At 48.3% G+C, this 19,932-nt stretch overlaps 2 protein-coding genes across 3 annotated transcripts; one reads left to right on the top strand and one right to left on the bottom strand.

Annotated features, from left to right (window-relative positions):
• Nucleotides 1–427: 427 nt before the first annotated feature.
• LOC118507148 lies at nt 428–1,627 on the bottom strand. Its single transcript, XM_036045184.1, has one exon. It carries the CDS (start codon nt 1,625–1,627, stop codon nt 428–430), a length of 1,200 nt encoding a protein of 399 aa, XP_035901077.1.
• An 8,919-nt stretch (nt 1,628–10,546) lies between these two features.
• On the top strand, nt 10,547–18,537 carry LOC118506058. 2 transcript variants are annotated; one of them, XM_036042701.1, is made up of 4 exons: nt 10,547–10,752; nt 10,823–10,925; nt 11,023–16,215; nt 16,690–18,537. In XM_036042701.1, coding segments are annotated over exons 2-3 (5,172 nt in total). In that variant the 5' UTR covers nt 10,547–10,752; nt 10,823–10,923; the 3' UTR covers nt 16,193–16,215; nt 16,690–18,537. The 2 variants fall into 2 exon arrangements, with proteins under 2 accessions (XP_035898594.1, XP_035898593.1); XM_036042700.1 differs by having other exon boundaries at nt 11,023–18,537.
• The last annotated feature ends 1,395 nt before the right edge of the window (nt 18,538–19,932 follow it).

Here is a 19,932-nt window from a genome sequence, read left to right as displayed (position 1 = left end):
GGGGAATGGTGACTTTCTTCACAGGGGCAACCTTAGATTTGCTGCAGACTAAACGAAGACTCGCAGTTCCGTCGGGAAAGATGCAACGTAGATACAATGCTGCTCCATAGGCCGATTTAGAAGCGTCCGAAAATCCATGCATCTCCACAGTGATGTGACTCGGCGACACGACGCACCTGGGGATTCTAATGCTGTTCACGTTCTGCAAGGACGACCGGAACTGCAGCCACTCCTGAAGCAGGTCTCTTCTAGGCAGGTATCCCATGGGATTCCTGCCATCCAAATCTTCTGCATGAAGAGCTTTGCGATTATGATCACTGGCGGCAACAGGCCTATCGGATCGACCAACTAGCTTATTTCCGACAGAACGGATCGTTTTGCAGGTGTCTTTGACTGCTCGATAAGATGATTTGTAACGAATGCAAATTCATCCCGCTGTGGACTCCGTGGTAACCGTGGTCAATTCCAAGACGCGCAGAGGGAGTGTTGGATCGGAACGCCAAAAGATGCGCTGAAAGCACGAGTGAGCTGGTATCACCTTGATCTGCCGATACATCTTCGATATATCGGCCGTGAACACGATGAAGTGCTTCCTGAACCGCACGAGGATGACGAAGATGGCGTTTTGGACCGTTGCTCCTACCATGAGCGCTTGGTTGAGTGCTGCATCGGCCATAGAAGCCTTTGCTGATGCATCGAAGACTACTCGGAGCTTTGTGCTGGAACTAGATGGCCGTAGAACTGCATGGTGGGGCATGAAGTAGCGTGCCTGGTTCGGTGCGTCGAATTCTTCCTTAATTTCATGACAGTGGCCAAGGGCTTCGTAGTCATCGATGAACTTTGCATATTGAAGCTTCAAAGAATGATCTTTCTCCATACGTCGCTCAAGTGACAGGAAGCGACGCAGGGCCAGCTCTCGGTTGTCCTTCAGCTGAGGTGGAAACTCACGGAAGGGCAGGGAAACAACATAACTTCCGTCTTCATCTCTGCGGTGGGTGGCAAGGAAATTCCTTTCGCATACTTCATGCTCCGTGGGTTCGTCGGCATCCTCGAGCTCTTCCACTTCCCAAAACCTCTTCATGGTCTCGGGAAGTGATGCGGTGGTTGCGATGCAGCATTGCTGGTCGTTTTTCTGCTCCTCGACGTCTCCTGCAACGACCCATCCCAGGTGCGTCTCCTGAAGTTCGGGTAGGTCATCTCGTAGCTGCATCCTTGCCGATTTAAGCAGACGCAAGAAGTGGGACACGCCTAGCAACATGTCGTTTTGGCCAGGCGTATGGAAATCAGGGTCAGCTAAGAACACATCAGGGGGTATTGGCCAATTCGAAACGTCCAACTGGGTCGTCGGGATGACTCCTGTCACCTTGGGAATCACCAGACACTCAACGGTAGTTGAGAAACTGGAACATCTGGATTCCACTGCAACGTTGATCTTCTCGCGGGCGCAGATTCTGACAGCACCCACTCCGGTGATGGGCACAAGCGTTGCAATTCTTTGCAGTGACAGGCGGGCGGCGAGTGTCTTTGAGACGAAACTGACTTGTGAACCGGAATCCAGCAGCACACGGCAGGGTATCGTACAATTGTGGGGAAAGTTCCTCAAGTTTACCAGGGCTGTCATAAGCATCGCAGTCTTCTGCGGAATCGGTCGGTTATTGGGTACGGCGGTGTTTGCTGAAGGAGGGGAGAATGGTAGTGGATGCTGCTCGAATTGCACGGCTGGAGTTGTAGTCACCCTTGGCATGGGGATGGTAGGCTTCGCAGGTACTGGGTTGGTGTCTTCATGCAGCAGCGTGTGATGCTTTCGATGGCACTTCGAGCAGGTCTTGTTTGCTTGGCACTCCCTAGATCGATGGCCGGAGCGAAGGCTTCTCGCTGCGTCTCGCTGGTTCCAGTTTGTTAAAGACTGGACACTCAAAGCGGCGATGGCTTTCTCCGCATATGAAACAGGAATGTGATGAAGGTGCAGGGGTCGCGGCGTGTGATCGCTGGCTCGGAAGTTTACTGGTTGATGGTTTGGGACTTCCTTCCTTTCCGGTAGCTGCCTAGGGTCGATTCTGGAACCTTTCCAGTACTTGGCACTCGCTCTGTAGGAATTTCATCGTTTCGTTGTAGTCAGGTAGTTGGCCATGTTCCTGAGCTCGTTCCCACAGCTGCAGAGTCTGATCGTCTAGCCGTACAGTGATGATCTTCGTCAGCAGCAGATCAGAAATGGCGTCGACTTGGATGACTTGGTATTCCAAACCTCCAATGTGCCGGTGGATTGTCTTTACCAGCTCCATTAGGTTCTTGTGGTTCCTCTTCGGGATAGGCTTCAGCTCCAAGAGACCAGCCAGATGGGTATCGACGATGACGCGGGGGTTCTCGAACTGGTCCTTCAGCTGTTTCCACGTCTGATGGAAGTTGTTGTCCTGGATGATTTATGCTGTTATCCATCCAGAAGCATCACCGATGAGCGCCTTGTCCAGATGATGCAATTTCATTGCATCCGATTCATTGCTGCGAACGAAGATGTCTTCGAACATTGTCCGGAACTTTGGCCAGTTTTCGACCTTCCCATCGAAACTGGGAATGGGAGCTCGCAGTGGTTGTTGTTGCACAATAACCGGGGTGTTGACCGTGCTATGGATGGGAGCAACGGTTGGTGTCAGCTTCGCGGAGAGAAGCTCGATTCTCTCCAAAGCCTCGATGTGGAGAGAATCGAATTCCATCAACATTTCGTCCTGCTCCTCAAATTTCGATGCTGGACATGCTTCCAAAATCTCTCGATGCACTGCGGTGTACTCTTGGTAGTGTACATCGAGTTTTTTCTGGAACACCTTTAGCAGCGTTAATGACATTTTTTTCGCGTCGTCCTCGGCTTCCATCAAGCTTCGGTTGATGAGCGTGACTCTCCGCTTGATTTGGCCACGCTGGTGGATCCGGAGCTTGAGGTCTGTCTCCTCGTCCTTCTTCTCTCGTGTATAATCCAGACCCATGGTGTTTTGTCACAAGCACGATACACATACACAGACGACTGGTATTAATAATTTCTCTTCACGTTGTTCAAGCCACGTGCACGCTTTACACTCAACACTTAGCGTTGTTCAAAGCTAACGCTAACGCTTCTCACTCTACACTTAGAGTTGGATGGATTAATAGGGTGTAGCACGACTTTACTATCCACTTCTTGAACCAGAAAGTAATGGTGTGCTTCTACTGGTTGCCTGGTTAACCAGAGAAAGCTTGAGTACCGATCGGATCGGTAATCTGGAACGGTTTGCTTCCACTAGTCGCCTGGTTGACCAGGGAAGGCTTCTGATACCGGGGACTGGAGGCCGGTTTCCGGTTCGGGATGGACCAAATGTTGGGGCACCGGGTTGCCTCAAAAGGGTTTCTTTCTGATTGGAGAAGGAAGTGGTCGATTCCTTTAATTCGTATTAGTACTATATTTGAACTTTATCCTTTGGCTGGTGGTCTCCAACTGAACTCTACGGCGATCCTCGCGCTCTTTTAAACGCGAGGAAGTGCTACCCGCAAAATATTTAGAACATTCCAGAAAGATTCGGCGAGTGTCGCTCTTAAGAACATTCCAGAAAGATTCTGCGAGTGTCGCTTCTCGACCCTCGTGTTTCGATAGATGATAGTTGCGCTCGGGTGTCTCTCTCTCGGCCTTGCTTGTAGCGCGTTCGGCTATCCTCGTCGCCGACTCTCTCTCGCTGCCTCGTTAGCGTCGGTGATCACGCACATCTGCTGCACTAGTAACCGGAGCTAGCGTGTCGGTAGCGAACAGACGGCTTCGAGGCTGTGTAGTTGGATGACTTCGACATAAAGGAGGCATCGGCGCCAGTGTCAATAAGGTAATGCTGGTTGGTTCGACGGTCGATCACCAACAACCGACTGCTCACAGGTGAGATGGAGGCCACCTGCGATCCAATGGCGCCGGCGCGTCCTCAGACTGAATAAGGCGGCTGATACGAGGCTGAATACGAGCAGGGTCGTAGTAGCACGCTCCCTCTGCTAGTGTCTCTGGAACCACGTGAGCTGGTGTAGACTGGTGTCGACGCGGGCCGTCCTGGGGATGTTGTAGTAGAGATGGCTTGCGGTTTCTAAGGTCCATTCCGTACAGGAGCCGATGTAGACGCCAAAATGTCCGAGAATGGTTTTCTTTACGAAATCGTACCGGTCCGTCGAAGTCGAATAGTTTCGAGCAGCGGCTGGAACGAGCTCAGCGAACACGCGGAGTGGTATCTGAGCCATCACGATATGGTAGCGCCGTTATACCGTTCGCGGCAAACCAATGCTCCAAAAGCGCAGAAACACGCGGGTAGTTGGTCCACGTCCATCTCGGGAACATTTAGCCTGAGCGCGTGTGTCGTTTCAACTAGAAGTTCGGGTACCTTTTCTGCTATTCCGACGGAATTTTCCTGGCGAGAAATGTGTTGCTGCTAGGGGCGCGTGTGGTCGTTCGGGGCTATGTTGCAACATCTTTTGCTCGTTGAAAAACACCCTTGGTTTTACGGTAGGGGAATACCCAAAAATGAAGCTTGCTGTAGGCGCGTAGCGGCGGCTCCGTCTTTTTTGATGCCCTGCCACACGCATCGTTCAGTCATTAGCCCCGCTGAGGCTCGCAGTCCCGCAGGTGGCTCAAGCCATGTACCGCATGCAGAATCTGTTCCCCAAACGGCTTCGTTATATACAGTCGGATGATACCACCAGAACAGTCAGCATAAAGAGATTGCGAGCTTCCAGGAATAGGAGACTTTTGGAGAACTAGGACCGTCCGTATCTTGCCGCTCAAAATGTCGGTGAGTTCAGGATCACGGTGCTTGCTCTTCGACTATACGTTCGAAATCTATCACAGGAGTCGCGGGCACCGTCTCCACACGGAATAGCAGATCGGCTGTACCGTTTTCCTGTCCGGTGACGTGGCGGATATCTGTTAAAGACGTACTTCAGCGGTTTGTGATCGGTATATACGCAAAGCTGGCGACCTTCCACCTGGTATCGGAAATGCTTTATGGCCAGATTTATCGCCGTTAGTTCCCGGCCATAGGTCGAGTATTTGCGCGGCGCCTTCTCAAAATGTCTCTGAGAACACAATCCCAAAGATTGTCGTTCGCCGTTGTTGGAGCTGTTCCTTGCATCGGTCGAATGCTTCAGAAGCTTCGAATGTGCAGGTGAGCGGCGTCTTGACCTTCTTTTTATTTCCTGGCGTCATCTCGAGTAGTGTGCCCTGTGTGGCTCCAGAGCGTTTGGTAGGAAGCGACGATAATAATTACCCATAGCGAAGAACTTCTTCTGTTCCATCACGCTTGTTGGTCGACTCCACTCGCTAATCGCTTTAACCCATTCGGGGAGAGGACGTTATCCTGTCTGAGTTGCGAGGTAGCCCAAAAAAGGTCTAAAGATATCTGTCTGGTAAAACTCGCACTTTGCTAGGTTTATGGCCAAATGGTGTTGTTCTAGCCGTTCGAATAGCTGTCGTAGATGTTTCCGATGCTCGGATAGCTGTCGGAGATGTTCATCTCCGCATGACCACCGTATATTGCAGCACGTTTGCCGCACCACTACTTCGGTGGGCCAAGGTGAGGTTTACCCAACTGTTTCCATAACCGCAGGCTGATCACAGGGATGACCGTGACGGCTGCCTTTAGCTTGCACTGCATACACTCGTTCGCTGGTATCCGTAGCGATACCATGGTACTGTAATAAGCCTTCAAACGTAATAACCGCTGGCTATCCGCCATGCAAGGTGGCGTTCTTCCTGCCTTCGCAATCCTATTAAAAGTACGAATTTCATCCGTATTTCTTATAAGCTTTTGTCCTTCAATCCCCATACATTTCAATCACATGGGGCATTTGAAATGCTAGCAGGAAAATCCTCGGTGACCTTATTCTTTCGTAGAAGCTGCACGCGGCAAAACGAATATGCTGAAACGGGCGTGTTGGGCGGTTCCAAGCTTGAGTCCCGGGAGTCAAACCTTGGCGGCGCCATACAAGCATCCTCCCTAAACAGGGCTACATACTGTGTGTACCACGATTCCAAGGTCGGTGAGGGAAATCCTATTGTTTCCCTCTAATGTCACAATTAGAGGGGCCTCAATTGCCATTCTGCTCGTGGCCTCCCAACATCTTGACTCACTACTGCTTATAACGTGATGTTGTACGATACATACGTGTTGTATTCTGGCACTTCACTATATTGCACTTGTTTTGTCCATGTTTTTTTTCCTATCGGTACGATTTGTTGTAGTCCGCTTTCTAATTCAGGAGAATTGTCATTTCTAACATAGCAGAATAGTTTGAGCCCATTTATAGTTAAGAAAATGATTACAATCGATTGTCCCTGCCTCATTAATCTTGCAGAACGTGATTTTATTTTTAGTTTTAGCTGAGATAATAACATAGTAGATAACGTACAACAACATCAAAAATTGTAGCCCTTCATTCCTTAGCAAAGCTAGTGTGCGTCTTTATGAAGAAGATTGTAACTGAACAACAAGAAGTTACAGACAGAGTTTTAAATACAGCGTATGTGAGATTTTTGTCTTAATTACAGTGCGATTTGTCAACTTAGCCTGGTGAACTAAAATTTGCCACTGATAGGTAATAAATAAAGTAAGGCAGTAAGTCATATTAAATTATGAATCTATTATTATTACGAACTAAATTTAAATGAGATATATTTTTAAAATTGTAACGAACGCATGCAACAAAATGCGCGAGACGTTAATGTATCAAGACGAATTCAAATCCCAGATTACTGATCAGAAAAAAAACGAACCTTGTGCTGTTCTAGGAAAGAAAAAGGAATAAATATTGTTCAACGTGTTTTACGCCTTACAAACCTGTTTCGAAAGAAATAAAAATGGTAAGCAAACTGAGAAAAGCGAGCAATGTTCCAAGAGCTTTTTGTGAGAAATTATGGGTAAGATATCAGAACTTTACCAACAAAGGTTGTGCAATTCGACAATACGGCATCGGACCGTCATACACCTGTTTACGGTTACAGCCGAATCGCTCACCGTGTGCTTCGATTCGCGAGCTGCCTGCTTCGATTTGCGTGCCATTATCAACGAAAGAGCGCCCCGTTGGTCGAATCGCATGCCGTTACTATGGAATCACGTGCCGGTATCTATGGATTAGTAAATGTTAGCACATTTCAAATTCGCTTCCTCTCTCGAAGCAATAGTTTTGTTTTCTTGTCGCTGAAACTTACGGATAATTTTAACGACTTAACGCAATGGAAAGCAATATTTTGAACAATTTTAAACGTGTTTTACATATTGTGTCAAAGCAAAAATGAACGATACATAAACACGATTTCATGGAATTCAACGAAAAAATCGAATATGGAACAAGAAAAATGTAAACGAATAGCTTAGAATGAATTTTTCTAAGTTTTCTTCGCCGTTCGAAGTCGTTCATTTCCGCTAGTTTACTGTACAGATCACCAATAAACTCTGAAAAACTAGTTACAGTTACAGTCGAATCGCTCACCGTTTTCTTCGACTCATGAGCTGCCTGCTTCGATTTGCATGCCCTTAACATCGAATGCGCGACATGACGACCGAATCACATGCCGTTACTATGGAATCACGTGCCGATATACATGGATTTTTGATTGCTCCTGTATGAGGTATTTGATTTAGAGATTACATCAGTCCTTTTGTGAGCATCGGAAGAGAACAACATACATTTCGGCGGTCATCTGTTCACGAATAAACGATTAGTGTACCATAAAATTTCAAAACGTAGGTAATTGATACTGATTAAGCTGAGTATTTGTATTCTGAACATGGAACGCAATAAAAAAAAGACGACTACAAATGAAGACCGTGAGCGTATAGTAAGGGCATACGAACAGGGGAAAATTTTGAAAGAAATCGCAGAAATGCTTCATATGAAGCATTCTACAGTACATGGAATCATAAAGAAGTATCGTGAAACGGGAATTATTGAGGCAACTGTGCGCACACCGCCAAACACAAAAAAATTGAAAGACGAACAGATTGCCAGTATCAAAGAGTGGATTGATGACGACTGTTCTCAAACACTGAAACAATTGGTGGCAAAGTTACGTGATCGTCATAATGTCACGGTATGCTCGACAACGGTGGCACGAGCAATTAAAGGTTTTCACTATTCCTTTAAAAAAGTGCATAAAGTAGCTGAGCGTGCAGTACTCCCTGAATTAAGGGAAGAACGAAAAATTTATGCTGACAGATTTTTGCAACTGCCGAACAGTTATGCAGACGATGCAATCGTATTCATTGACGAAGTGGGGTTCCAGATGAATATGCGAGTATCTTATGGACGCTCACTTGCTGGCGAACGAGCAATTAAGGTGGTTCCAGCATTGCGTTCGCGCAATATATCTATTGTATGTGCTATGACGAGGAAAAGTATAGTGCACTATAAACATCAGACGTCAGCGATAAACAAGGCTAGTTTCTTAGAGTTTCTTGGATCTCTTAACACTAAACTAGTGGAAATGAACATCGGTAGATGCATTTACATTATGGACAATGTTCCGTTTCACCGAAGTTTAGAAGTCAAAAATGCCATAGACGATGCCGGGCACACATTAATGCTGCTTCCACCCTACAGCCCTTTTTTCAATCCTATTGAAAACATGTTCAGCAAGTGGAAGTCGTTGGTAAAGCGTTCGCAACCATTGAACGAAGAAGAGTTAATGACTTCAATTTCGCAAGGACCATCTTTTATAACACGAAACGATTGTGAAGCCTTTGTCCGCCACATGTGGACCAATATTAGAAAGTGTTCAAACGGCGAAGAAAACTTAGATTAAAGCTGATGCTATTTTTTCCTTCTATTGTTCCATTAGTTTTGTTGGTAAAAGACTCGAAAAGGCCCCCCCCTGACAAAATTTGTTAGGCGCTGTAGGATTTACGCCTAAAGGTATGCAATCCGCAGTACACGTTGCGAGAGCTTCACAGTGAGCTTTCAGTGTGCTTTCAGTGTGGTCAAAATTGGTTGAAGAAAGTCGAATAAAATATTGTTATTATTTGATTAAAATCCCCTCTCCGCTAACCCTACCATTCACTTTGGGTTACAGGGGCTTCGTACTAGTTTTCAGTCGCACTTGTGGTGAACAATCGGGCCTAAAACATGCACGGCGTTCTCGGACGGTAACGGAACAGTAATTCGATGAATACTTGTGACCTTGCATTGATATTCAGCAAAGGAGGAAACATAAGAATATCATAATCTCAAACCACTTGTTACAATGTATTGCATCAAGTTCTACTCGCTGTCTGTTAAAAGTATTAAGGAACAATGCACAATGTTTAAATCAAATGGGTTTTGACCATACAGAAATCCCACTGTACAACAAAAATGACAGGCCACAGTGCTGCACACAAAAGATTCTAGGGGGGGCCTCCTCGAGTCTTTTACCTAAAACTATCCTTGATTTGTAGCTATAGGACATAATCATTTGTTCGAAAGGAACTTCTTCTTCTTCTGTGGCACTACAACCTCGAGAGGTCTCGGCCTGCCATTTCTGGCTTTCTGAGACTTAATTTTACCCGTAGAAAAGTAGTCAGCCTTTCGTACGGGGAGGCGGTCTGGATGGGATTTGAACCCCGGCCCTGCCGTGTGAAGACCGGCGCCGCTGTCGCCTCGGCCACCGGACCGCCCCAACCCTGTTCGAAAGGAACAGCAACTTTAAAATGTGCTAACATTTTCAAAACCAAAGCTACCGGCAAGTGATTCCATAGTAACGGCATGCGATTCGACCACAGTGTCGCTCTTTCGATGGTAATGGCACGCAAATCGAAGCAGGCAGCTCGTGAGTCGAAGCAAACGGTGAGCGATTCGACTGTAACTGTAAACAGGTGTATTTTTATTTCACTTAAAACACAATTAAAACGAACATTAAAAACAAACGTAAAATACGAGGCCGCGCGCGAGCCACGTCTGTCCCGGAACCGTGATGAGCAGAGAGTCTTCCAGGATCCGCATGATCCTTACTCACGAACTTCTACGCTCTTAAAGCGCATCCCCGATCGTTGCTAGAGCGAGACAGCCATATCCGGTACACATCGGATGCTGTCAGTTCCCAGACGGCATAGAGCGCACGGTTAGGCTACGTTCTAATCAGGATGCAACAATTTTTACTTTGACACAATATTTAAAACACGCGAAAAATAGTTTAAAAATTGCTTTCTGTTTCTTTAAATAGTTAAAATTATCCGTGCGTTATGACGACAAGAAAAAACTATTTGTTCGAGAGAAACAGCGTATTTGAAATGTGCTAACATTTCCTAAACCATAGCTACCGGCACGTGATTCCGTAGTAACGGCATATGATTCGGTCGTTATGTCGCGCATTCGATGGTAATGGCATGCAAATCGAAGCAGGCAGCTCATGAGTCGAAGCAAACGGTGAGCGATGCGACTGTAATCGTAAACAGGTGTAATTATAAATAAGAAATAAATAAATAATTATAGTAAAAAGTCTGAAAAAGATACCCCTTACCGTAACTCAGTTGCAAAGATGGGTGCCCGTCTTTTCAGGCATCTTTTCATCTTTTCAGAATTTAGCCCTTATTTCCGACTTTAGCCCTTTTTAGGTACTATTACACGATTATTTACTTCTAAAATGTTATGTCCGATGCAATACCATAGTGTAAACCTTCGAACGATTGCTTCAATTTCTATCGTTGTACTATTTTCACTGGGCCATCGTTTTGCATCTGTCAGCGTCAATTCGTAAACAAACCGTTAACCCGGTGTCGCACTCACGTAAGTATCGGTTATCTGCACATGTTTTATTTGCTTTAAAATAACAATAAATCTTCCTTCGAAATTGCAGGAATATCTACATAGCTGGTAGAAAGGAATGCTGAAGCACCATAACGGCAACGGAACGAAATTATAGAATCTGTTTCAATAACAGTTGGTTCGCAAGGCGGCATGTGAGTCATCGTTGTTAAATATGCGTTGTCACAATGCTCGTACCTACACAGTGGACAAACATTGTCTCGTCATTACTGTTTCTCTCTCTCATTTCAGGGACAACCTGAAGCACGGTATCGATGGGGACGACACGCCAAAGCGGGGATCATTTTTAGCGCCGTCCGGCAGTGAATCATCATCACAACAAACAGCGACTAGCGCAGAACCATTATCGGTCAACGTAAGTTCCGGTAAGGGAAGGTCCACCCTGCATGGCGATTCGTATCAGCTGCGTTTGGGGTTGGTGATTTTGTTACGAGCGTTCAGAGCGTATCAGGAGGATTGCACATTCGAATTTGAGATCGCGATGGAGGATCCTGCCGGAAAAGATTTCGATGACATCATGTACCACTTCTCATCGCCACGCCTACCGTCGGGCACCGTCAGTGTGCAGGCGAAACATAAGCGTGATGGTAAAAAGTCAATGCTGACGGAAGGCATGCTACTGGCTCCAGCAAACTGCACCAGCTCCTCATTTTCGATCCCAAAGTACTTCATATCCTTTCTACAGGTAGACCAACACCTTAAGACGAACACGCACACGTACGTACTGTGCACGAACGGTACGTTGGACGAAGGCTTAGAGGATCGTTTAATGGTCAGGCGAAACTGCGCACATGATGGGTTACAGTTTTGCGTTGATATTGGGGCGTCCTGCTACCAAATTAATCCGACGGCAGCACGTAAGAAGCTAGAGAAAAGGCTACTCGACTCGTGCGCGCTAGAGCTAGGCAAGGTACTGGCAGCAGACGTGTGGAACGGAACGGAAATCACTTTCTCGAACCCAATGTACAACACGTTTGCCAGTTTGCTGCGCGAATGTGTTCAATCATTAGAGTCGGAAAAAAACGAGCCATCATGCTTTAAGCTTAGTGAAGCATTTTTCGAGCCACCCACCACATCGTCAGCGATCGCGAGTGTTAGAGCTGGGTTTGAGAAAGCGTACAGAAGGATAGCAAACGCTGCTGGATCGGATATTAGAGCGGTGCTGAACGAGGTCGTACTCAAGATCGATGGAACAACCCTGTCAACCGTGCTCGCCGAAGCGAACCCTCTAGAAAGGACACTAAAGAAATTCTACGACTCGTTCGTGCTGGTGTGTAACTCACTGCACGAAGAGGACATGTACGGCAGGGCAGTCGAATTGCTTCCCAACTGGTGCAATGGTGCCGTGGTTGTAGACAGCCTGCACCTGCAGATGTTCAATGCAATCAAGAGCGAGCGTCCTGTCCCGATCAATGTTAACCGTTTGCAGCAATGGTTTCGTGCAACGGGCGTGACCCCATCCATAGCGCAATTGATGTACAGCTCGAAGGAATATATTGAACCGTTGCGCCTAAAATATCCCCACATTGAAATAGCCCCGGACCGCTTGTCTTGCTCCACCCTAGCCAAATTCCTTCAGCGCGATGGAGGTTGCGGGGTTTATGAGTTCGGTAGTTCGCTCGGTTCGAAGCTAGGCTCGCTGGTTGTTGCTCAAACGCTACCGTTGCTGCAATACGAAGCATTATTCGTCGATGGTACGAACTGCCGAGAGCTGCGAAACGCGAACGAAGCTCTTCCCGCTCTGCTGTCATATCTTAAGGATGTAAATCATCCTACTATCAAAGTGGTATTGATCGTGGGGAAACAAAGCCGAGGGTTAATCGCGAATTCTAAGGAGCTGTCGGAGCGCTTTAATCAAAAGATCATAGTAATAGAGGAGACAGCACCGGACAGTAGTAGTACGGCAAGGACCAGTTCCGGTGAGAGCTATTGCGTTGATGATCTTGCACCGGAAGCACTGCGCCGGGTGTTTGAAGCCCATGAGCATGTAACGCTGTTCGGGACGGTTACACCACTCAGCAGAATTGTGCACCCATCGGACGAGTTGAGCTTGTTGGTGGATGTGCTAGATGAGGTGGGCATGCTGCGTGCTGGCGACCATAATGTAAACGAGCGCAACTATGACGAAATTAAGCGCTGGTACATTCAGCGTACCTTTGAGCCGTTGGACGACAGCCCGGTAGAGCAGGAGAATGTGGCACAACACATCAGCCGACACCGCAACGTTTTTGCGTATAGTGCGCAGGACGATGTACCTTTTGCCCAAATGGCTAAATATGTCGATAATCATGAGGCAAGCACCAGCTCGGAGGTTGCGCGTGTTCTTGGCACGTACGAGGAAGACGTTGATTCGCCCAGCTTCCCGCCGGCGCCGGATGACAGCGGTGCCAAGGTGTGCATTTTCCTGAACGAGGCAGGCCATGGGAAAACGTGCTTCTTTACCTGGTTAGCTTGGCGGTTGGCCAAACAGAGCCCTACCCGGTACGTGGTAAAACTGAACGCAATGGAATACTCGACCGACTTCGATCGGTTGGATGGAAGCGGCAGGGATGTGCCTGGCCTGGACGATACAGTGCTGGCGAGGCTGCTGTATCGGCTCGTTCATCTGGCACTTTTCGTACCGAGTGTGCACCGGCAAACAATCGAAGAAACGGACCTGCGCAGAGAGGAAGCCGATCGGTGCGCAGCGCTGCTAACGGTGGCAGGTGGGCGAATAATACTGGATGAGCTGAAGGCACAGCTGCTGCCAGCGAGCCAACTGATCGAGTTGCGCCTGTTTCGCGAGAAGTTTAACGAACAGCAGCTCATATTGCTTCTCGATGGGTTCGATGAAACGGCACCATACTATAAGGCGGTGGTTATGAGCTGCATGGCACGGTTTGCCAGACTAGCAGGAGTGCGACGCATCTATCTGTCCAGCCGGCCGTGCGATTTTGAACGCGAATTCAAACACACCTTCCCCGATTGTAGCATCAAGCGATTGCGACCGTTTTCGAGGGCTAACATTGTACTGTCACTGCACAAATTTCTTCTGAACAATGTAGCGGGCTACAGGCGCTGTGATACAGCTCACTCTACCCATGTGCTGACCGTGCTGTATGTTATCATTGTTGAGGCTTTGGGTGATTTGGCGACTGTTCCACTGTTGCTGCACATGGTGCAGGTTACCCTGCTGCCTGTGATCGTGGAACACACAAATTTTGAGTTACGTACGATCTCGCAACGCATGCTGGCTGGCGCCAAACTTGACACCCTGCAGCTGGTGGAACATTTCATCGAGCGGAAGATAGAGCTGCTGATGACGGTTAAATCGGGAACGTCCAATTCCGCCGCCATGACGGCTGCGGCGAAAGCGCGTCACCTGTCTTACAGCAAAACGATCAAGGAACGTCACGCCCTGCTGGCCGTGTGCGCCATTTTCGATCGAAGCAGCAGGGAGCGATTGTTGTCCCGGCCGGAGCAGGATAGCGTCAGCAGGCTGATCGAGGAAGTGATCCGGGGAGAAGAAAAAACCGGCATTGTCGATGGGATACGGGACGGGGTGCCACAGTTTGCGCATCGCCTGTTTGCGGAATACTTTGCCGCATGCTGGTTAAACCAAAACCGGGCACGGTTTAAGCATGAGCGCGTGTTCCAATCCCAGGCAGTATGGACGCCCTCGCTAGAGAAAATGCGCGACTTCCTGAATCGAATGATACTGATGGAGAGCGCGGGCTGCGAGCTGCACTGGACGCTGGTGAACAAATCCATGGGAGCGTTTCGAGCGCTATTACACAACGCTCCTCCGGCTGCGATGCTAACGACGAAAGATTGCGCTGGCCGGCTTCCGTTGCATCTGGTGGCGAAGAGCGGAAATTCCGCCAGCGAACTGTTGGAAAGCATGCCTGCCGAGCTTGTTAATGCTACCGATGACCTGTTCGGCTGGACTGCTCTGGACTATGCATTTCTTCTGCAGGATGGTTTCGCGTTAAGGGATCTCCTAGCATGGGGCGCGCGGTTGAATTTCGACATCCTGCTGCAGCAGCTGTACTCCAACGATGCGGAAAATGTATTTTACTGTGGCGCCATCTATGCCTATTTCTTACGACGGTTTGCAAATCCGCCCGAACTGGCGGAAGAAATGTGCGCACGCGTGGTAAAGCATCTTATTCAGGTGCGCAAGCTAGATATATACGCCCGGCGGCAAAAATTCGAATCCTTGTCGGTGCTGGAGTTTAGCACTGCCTGGAACCTGCGTGATATGTTTCATCAGCTAGTTACACAGTCCGGTCCGCCGGCACAGGTTCTGCGCGGAGTGGTCGATCGCTTGTTTCAGCTAGCATTCGAGCGCAAGGCGCACGATATTATCGACTATCTTGCGGACCATTGCCGCTTTCCCCTGCCCTCGATAACTGACGGTCGGAGCGTTGTCGCGAGTGCCAGACGGGCAATGGAAAACAATCAGCTGGCGCGGTTCAAACTGCTGTTTCAGCAGCTATGCACACGATACCGGGTGGCAACGGTTGAAGAAAATGATATTGTCGATGAGGAAGCAGCGATGGACGCTGACGGTGGCGAGCAGGAAGCGATAGAGATTGAACTACGACCAGGCGCATGCTGTGTCAGTAGCAAGAAGAATGTAGGACTCTCTTTGCCAGACCGTCCACTGTCAGCCGACCTTGATACTGATAATCGTGACGAAATCGTTGTGGAATGGTTGCTCGCCACAGCGAAACACATCGGAAACGTGCCGATCGCAAGCTACATACTGCAGAAAGCGAAGCTGGCCGTAACGAACCGGTTGATAGTGACGGTAATGCGCTTGTTCCCGCAATCGAGTCGTGATTTCTGTCACCGAAAGTCTGTACCGGCGTACAGGTACCTTCTGAGCAAGACACTCGATCTGCACAGTGTTGATGAGGAAGGACGCAATTTGTTTCACATGACCGCCCAGAACGGATGCTTCTACATGCTACCCTGCCTTATTGCTACGGGCTTTGATCCGCGGCAGATCAATGTGCGGAACCGGTGGAACGGCTTCCATTACCTCATGTCCAGTGCGGACATGTTCGGATGGCGCGCCTGCAAAGCGTTAGCATTTTTCCAACGGCGTTCGGCACCGGTCGACGGTTTCGACACGCTCAGCACGGAAGGTGAAAGCGTTTTCGATGTTGCCATTGCCAACTCGGCCTGGCCCGCCGCACAGATGCTAGTGCAAGCACAATACAGCAGCCTTTCCTGTGGTGAAAAGGTGGATGCAATGGTTCGCTTCATTGGCGGAATGCTTCGGAAGCATGGCGCAGAACGTACGTTGGAATTTTTATTTTTCTCCCGTGTGCACAGTTTGCCCAATGCATTCGTGGCCGATCAGATGTGGTATGCTGTCTATAGCTTCCTGATTAAACAGATACCGCTAGTGTGATGCGCACCTTCGCTATCGACGTGGTAAGTACTGTTCCGAGTGTCCAATCGCACGCACTGTAAAAGCCAGGCTACATGATGCGAGATGCCAAAAATATTTCGCGAAAAAGGTGATTTTTCCGTCAGAATCATCTCGGTTCATCTAGCCGCGTTGTTTAGAGTACTTCATGCTATCTCTCTCTCTCTCTCTCTCTCTTCAACCGAAAACTACCATGGCAACGCATGGAAGGTGACAGAGAGGGCTAGAGAGAAGCGAAATCTTTCCGAGATTTCAGCTCAAGGAGGCGAAATCTTTTCGACGGATAGATTTCGCATAACCCCCCCTTTTTGGCGAAATCTTTTTGGCATCTCGCATCATGTAGCCTGGCTTTAAAGCTAGAATTACACACGAAACATGCTGTTATTTCGCTAAATAGAACAAATTCGTGTATAATTTCGATTATCAATGATGGATGGCTGACTGGGGACATTGTTACGCAACGTCTTCTTCTTCTTTAGCCTAACGACCTCTTAGGTCATGTCTGCCATTCCTAGCTTACTAGACTTAAAGGTACCACGTACCTCACTACGGGGGAACGGTCCGGATGGGATTTGAACGCCGGTCCTGCCGTTTGAAGACCAGCGCTGTTGTCGCTTCTACCACCGAGCCGCCCCGACGTTTCGCAACGTCCTTTGCCGTGTATTTTAAGTTGTACCCTAGTTGATCTCGACTTACTAACATGCAGTCCAACAACTAATAGACTCTTGAGGCGATTGGCAGCTTAGCACGAAGTTACTGGTCAATTTCGGTGAAGAGTTGTAAATAGTATTAGTGTGACGATTTGTAGTGGGTAAGTAGTATTAAGTAGAGATTTATGCGTAGCTAGATCATAGGAGAGAAATACAGCCATACACGAGAAGTCCAAGAGTACGCACGCATTTGTAAGAACACTGCATTCGGTTTGTGGTTGCGGTTGCGAGGCCTGCGGCAAAAGTGCTTTAACCGGCTCAAAGGTTTGCACTGTCGTCTGTCCATTCGATTCGACGCTCTCAATACATCTCAGTGTTTACGCCTCCTCTGTTACGCATGTGGGCGAACTAAAAGCACTTTACGGGTTGGGCCGTCTGGTATCAGGTCTCGTGACATGACCAGCTCAACTGAAGCCTGCTTTGTCTAATTCGCTACACCCCTCTATTGGGCTTCCGGGGTGGGGCAACAATTCTTCTGAATAGCTTCTGCCCGTAAACGAGTCAATCAAAATAAAATCGTCAGTTTCGATATGTAAAACAACATGTCACAAAAAAATGCGCAACGATGAAACCCTACTCTCCTGGATAATTTTAAAAGCACTGCCACTCTTCCAATAACCGCAAACATATTTAGCACGCTCATTTTATCCGTTCTACAGCAGTTTTAAAAGTGCGCTGGTCTTTTCCTGATACTGTTTCTCTTCAGAAATACCTTAAACGATGCTACTAGTCTCGTGGTATCGAGAAAATGGTGTAAATTCTTATTTGATTTGCAATGACCCATCTGAGACCCGTGAATTGAGTTACCGTGGAAGGTGTCCTGCGAAGCGCAGGCTTCGACATCCGAGGCACGATTTTCATCCGGTCTCTCCAATTTCTTGACTTCGCGGGTGACATCGACATCATCGGACGGACATCTGCGGCGGTGTGCGGGGCGTACTGAAATGCGAATCCGATAGAATTGGTTCGAGGAGCAATGCGACGAAGTCAAAGTAACTGCCTACCGGAGGCTCTGATCGTGATAGAGCATGACTATAAAGCAGAGTTTTGGTTGACGGTGATGTTCTTGAGGTAGTAGAGGAGTTTTGCTACCTTGGCTCGCGTTCCTACTACGGGCCCCAAGAAACTCTTGTGGAGAAACACTGCTACGATGCACGAAATGCGCCATATATCGCACACTGATACGGCCGGTAGTCCTCTACAGGTACGAGTCCTGCACTATGCTTGCAGAAGGACACCAATGCACTCGCCTTCCTCGAGCGGCGGATGCTACGGACTATCGTTGGCGGTGTGTGCGAGCAGCGCTTGTGGAAGAGGAGAATGAACCATCCTGAAGGTTGCGAAAGCCAGAAAGATACGCTGGTTAGGGCACGCTTAGAGGATGCCGGACTCATGCCCTACCAGGAATGGTTGCTTGCCAGCAACCCGTTCTGTACAAGGCGTAGAGGAGCATAGCGTGCTCGTTAGCTGGATCAAGTGGAGTCAGGCAGGAGGGAGATCGGATGGATGAGTGCAGCCATGGCCTGTGTTTCCTGGAGCTGGATTGGACACCCGACCCGGGAATTGAAGTTTAAGACGAATTGAATTACAAAAAATACATTCCCAATAATAACTGTACGTACAATCGACCATGAATCCGCGCTTAACAACGACCACGGCAACAGTAGGAGTTCGACATTCCTGTTGTTTAAGAAGTTAAGCTTTACATGTTTGCAGAACAAATCACTCAACGTAGCCACCCTCGGCATCGATGACCGCCTGTATCCGTTTTCGGCACCTGGAGCAAGCACGGACGAGCGGGACGGGCCACAAAAACGGTCTTGTTTTTTTTGGTTGATTGGTGTCCCTTTCAACCACACGAAATAGTCAATCGGGTTAAGGTCCGAGGAGTTAGGGGAGGCCAAACATTGCTGGTGGTATAGTCCTAAAAATTGTCTTAAAGCCATTTTTGCTATTTGCCGGCCGTATGACAAGGTGCCGAATCTTGTTGCCAAGTATACGGCCTACCGTTGGCCACTTTGATTATACACGGCTTGGCGACCGTGTCTAGCAGCCGTCACATAGCCGTCTGCGTTCAGCCTCAGACTCTGCTTGAAGAAATGTGGAATTTCACGTTCAAGCGCCCGACTGCTAAATTCTCAATCACGAACTGTAAACGAAATGACCAAGAGTCACATTTATCTTGTGCCAGTGTTCTGATCGCCCTCGAAAACGGCTTCTCTAACGACCCTCACAACCGGGTCCTTGACGACAACCCATCATCACCTCACGTTAGATTCCGGGTCATTCCGGAATCGAAGGAAACGTAAAAGCCGACCGGCTCGGACAACGAAGGTCGGCTCCGTCCAACCGAACCACACAGCATACTATCGCGCCGAGAAGCCATCCACTTCACCAATGCAGTAGTCGCTCAACGCTGGAACACCACCTGGCTCAACCTAGACCTCTCCACAAAACTTCCCTCCATCAAGTACAACACCGCATCTTGGCATGATCCGAACGAGTCCTTTGCCGCCTTCGCATTGGTCACATCCAGCCTGACACACTCCTACCTTCCCGACAGATTCAGTCCTCCACATTGCAGCCACATCCTCACCGATTATCGTGGATACACTACACACCGAGCCACCTGCCAACTTGATACCGACCTAAGCCATCATACTATCAACCGACAAACGAGTTGATCGTGTCTGTCACGTGCTCCTTTCAGCTAAACTAGCTACACTAGGGTTCCCTGCTAACACCAACACTTGGTTTACCTCGTATCTTTCGTGTAAAAGTTGTCTTCTAGTTTTCATTGTTCATCTGGGGCAGCGTCCTAAGTCCTCTCCTCTTCCTCCTATTTGTTAATGATTTCTCTTCCATCCTTCTCGATAACGGTCATTTGCTCTAGTTGTCTTCTAGTTTTCATTGTTCATCTGGGGCAGCGTCCTAAGTCCTCTCCTCTTCCTCCTATTTGTTAATGATTTCTCTTCCATCCTTCTCGATAACGGTCATTTGCTCTTTGTTTAC

The sequence above is a fragment of the Anopheles stephensi genome, chromosome 2 (genome assembly GCF_013141755.1).
Source record: "Anopheles stephensi strain Indian chromosome 2, UCI_ANSTEP_V1.0, whole genome shotgun sequence".
Classification (NCBI taxonomy): domain Eukaryota; kingdom Metazoa; phylum Arthropoda; class Insecta; order Diptera; family Culicidae; genus Anopheles; species Anopheles stephensi.
Note: the sequence above shows the minus strand (reverse complement) of the source record. Positions and strands in the feature narration are given on the sequence as shown.